At 41.8% G+C, this 3,147-nt stretch overlaps 1 protein-coding gene across 1 annotated transcript in view; it reads left to right on the forward strand.

Moving 5' to 3' along the window:
• Window positions 1-3,147, forward strand: part of LOC123979363 (neuronal PAS domain-containing protein 3) — a 197,576-nt gene that overhangs the window by 186,668 nt on the left and 7,761 nt on the right. The window contains exons 9-10 of the mRNA XM_046063268.1: window positions 1,274-1,421; window positions 1,766-1,881. Coding sequence (XP_045919224.1) covers window positions 1,274-1,421; window positions 1,766-1,881 — 264 coding nt within the window. The remainder of the gene's footprint in view (window positions 1-1,273; window positions 1,422-1,765; window positions 1,882-3,147) is intronic.

Here is a 3,147-nt window from a genome sequence, read left to right on the forward strand (position 1 = left end):
CTGCTTGTTCCTGTAAAGCCGGGCCGCTCTGTGAAAGCACACATGGTTGCGGGATAAAGGCTTTTTCACACGTGATGAAGCTGTAAACTTTTGTTCAGTATGAAGAAGCGAATGCGACATAAAGGTGGATATTCTTTCCGTGCTGACGCCCACGCCCTTACAAATCTACGCCAATCAAACACAAGTAACATGAAAAGAACATAAACAACAACCAATGAACGCCTCTAATTCGTGTGTTACACAATTTTAGATACCTTGGTACATCGGGCACCAATTTAAGTGCAACACAGATGTTCTGTCGATTTATGCTACCTATTGATGTGCTACTTAGCGGTTCTGCGCATGACCCGCAAGCGTGGTCTTTTTCTACTGCCATAAATCTGTGGAACCTTGCTAGCTGTTGGGCATGCCGTCAAGACAGTAGCTGATCGTCAGCAATATCAAAATATAATCATTATTAGTCTATCAGAATACGCTACCCCTGATATCTTAAATAAAGATGGCATAATATAGTATTTAAACATGCTCCCCATCTCCTTACAGTACACATGGAGTGAGTAGTGGTGCAATATAAAATGATTCAGACGTCATGATGATTCTATGATGTGATAATACTGTGAGAGTTATAACTTTATGGGATTAGAAATAGGAACACATAAGGTAGCATTTTTCGACAAGGCAGCATATATTGTCAGAACACCGGTCTGCTGTTAATTACAGTAAAATAGATACTAAATGCCAAATATATTTATAGCCTTCTAACATTTGGCCAAACGGAAAATCCACCCACATTTGGTGGGTGGCGGGTGTTAATTTTTATCCCTGGCGCCAACTGCTATCAGGAAAACTTTTAAACTTGTTAACATATGAGCATAAAAACAAAACATATCGTGGAAATGTGTGTATGGAGTGTATTGTCTCAGGCCTATCAGAGATGCACAGCAACATGAAAAGACAGCTCCACACACACAGAGGCTGGCAGTGTGTGTTGGTCTGATTAATGACGGCAGCAGCAGAGCAGCTCTCAGCCAGCTGTCACATGACATCTGATGACTGTCTCGCTCTCTTTCACCCACTTTCTGTCTTCCTCTCTCGCCCTCTGTCCAGCTCTTCCTCTGTTATTTTTTTTTCTCATGTGATGAATTCGCTCCTCGGTCAGTGTGAAGTCCAACAGTTAGGAACGGCCAGAATATCAAACAAAATCCGCCATGAAATAACAAACCCCCCCCCCCCTCTCTCTCTCTCTGTGTTTCTATGTCTCTCTCTCTCTCAGTGATGAATAAGGGTCAGTGTGTGACAAAGTACTACCGGTGGATCCAGAAGAACGGGGGTTACATCTGGATCCAGTCCAGCGCCACCATCGCCATCAACGCCAAGAACGCCAATGAGAAGAACGTCATCTGGGTCAACTACGTCCTCAGGTCAGAGGTCAACTTGGCTTGGTCGTCATCTATTGTCTTTCACAAATGGAGATATATGAAAAAGCAGATTAATTAATTAAAAAATTATGCACACAAGTACAAGCATAATCAAACAATAGATGAACGACTGGATGCATATATGCAACAAATTGATGTGCTAAATTGATATATTAAAAGGGAATAATACTGTGAAATTACACAAATGCACATGAAATAGAAGGATATTGCAGGGGGGAGTTAACATTCACTGCCGTAAGCTATTTTATTGTGTATATATTGTGTATAAATAAGGAAATGTTTTGTGAGTAACTGAAACAAACCGTCTTTCTGTGATGTTATCACAGTAATCCAGAGTATAAAGACACGCCCATGGACATCGCCCAGCTGCCCAACCTGCCCGAGAAAACATCTGAGTCCTCCGAGACCTCCGACTCTGAGTCAGAGTCCAAAGAAAACTCTGGTGGGTATCATGGGATTTTCCCTGTTTTTATATAATATTCAGACTAAAACATTCTCTCCAACACACAACATTCTTATAAAACCTATATGAGTCCTTACAAGCACCTCTTCAGGCTTTACCAGTGTAACCAGCAGTGAGAAATACAGCCCGAATAAGAGAAGCCAAAGATATTTTATCAGTTGTTGCCAGTGTGCAGTCTGTGCCAGGCTGGATGGTGATGAACGCCAACAGCTGCAGGGACTGAGCACTCACTGGCAGGGCTGCAAACCGCCACAAAATGACATAAAGCACGGCATAACGCCACAAAATACCTCCGAACTTCACACAGCTACACAAAACACCTCAACAAAGAGGCCACAACGCGCCACAGAACGCCCGCCAAAACACCAAAACAAAACAAATGGAAACGAAATCCCAGATTTGACAGCATGACACCAACATGCTGCTGCTTCTCAACATTTTATGTCTGTGAAAGCCAAAAATTAAGGTGTTGCCAACATAGCGACTTTCGTGCTAGATTTGGCGACTTTTAAGACCCCTTTAGCGACTTTTTTGGGGACCTTTGGTGGAGATCTCCCTTGGTTTTAAAATGATTTTTCATGACTTTTAAAGTTTGATAATTGGTGTGATACCAAATCAAAGTTAAGGCTAGCGTTAGCTCTTTCTTGGATTTGGGAGTTTCTTGAGCTGTTTATTAGATTAATTATCGAAAATGACAAAATAAGAATAAATAAGATATTAAAAATACTGACCTCTGAATTTAGATTCTAAAATGCAAATTAAGGATTACCAACATTTCAAGCAGCCAATACTGAAGAAGAAGTTCACGCACTGCGAGTATAGTTGAATTTAAACCAATACAGGACCTCCACCTTGAGCATAATATTATCAAGTCCTGCAGCCTGCGTTGGCATGATGAGAATCAGTGCCAGCTGTTATTCTTGCTGGAGGAGAATGATTCTGGCACGCTGTCGGCTGTAAACTGATGCCAGCTGCTGCGGGAGGTGGCCAGCTTCAGCCGGGCTCCAACAGGCCCCGGGGTGCTCAGGCTCAACATATTCTAAAATGAGATATCTGGCTTTTGACCTTTTTTCTGTTAGGATGCAATCTACACGACCAGAGAGGACACACGAAAAGATGGCAAAAACAAAGAGGCCTTTTCCTCTGCGTTTGTATTATAGTTGTTTTTTTTTTTAGTAGTTAAATACACCATAATATCAATGACGTTAACAAATAACTGCTGCCCCAAATACTCACTAGAGCACC

This window comes from Micropterus dolomieu, linkage group LG11 (assembly GCF_021292245.1).
Source record: "Micropterus dolomieu isolate WLL.071019.BEF.003 ecotype Adirondacks linkage group LG11, ASM2129224v1, whole genome shotgun sequence".
In the NCBI taxonomy this organism is placed as follows: Eukaryota; Metazoa; Chordata; class Actinopteri; order Centrarchiformes; family Centrarchidae; genus Micropterus; species Micropterus dolomieu.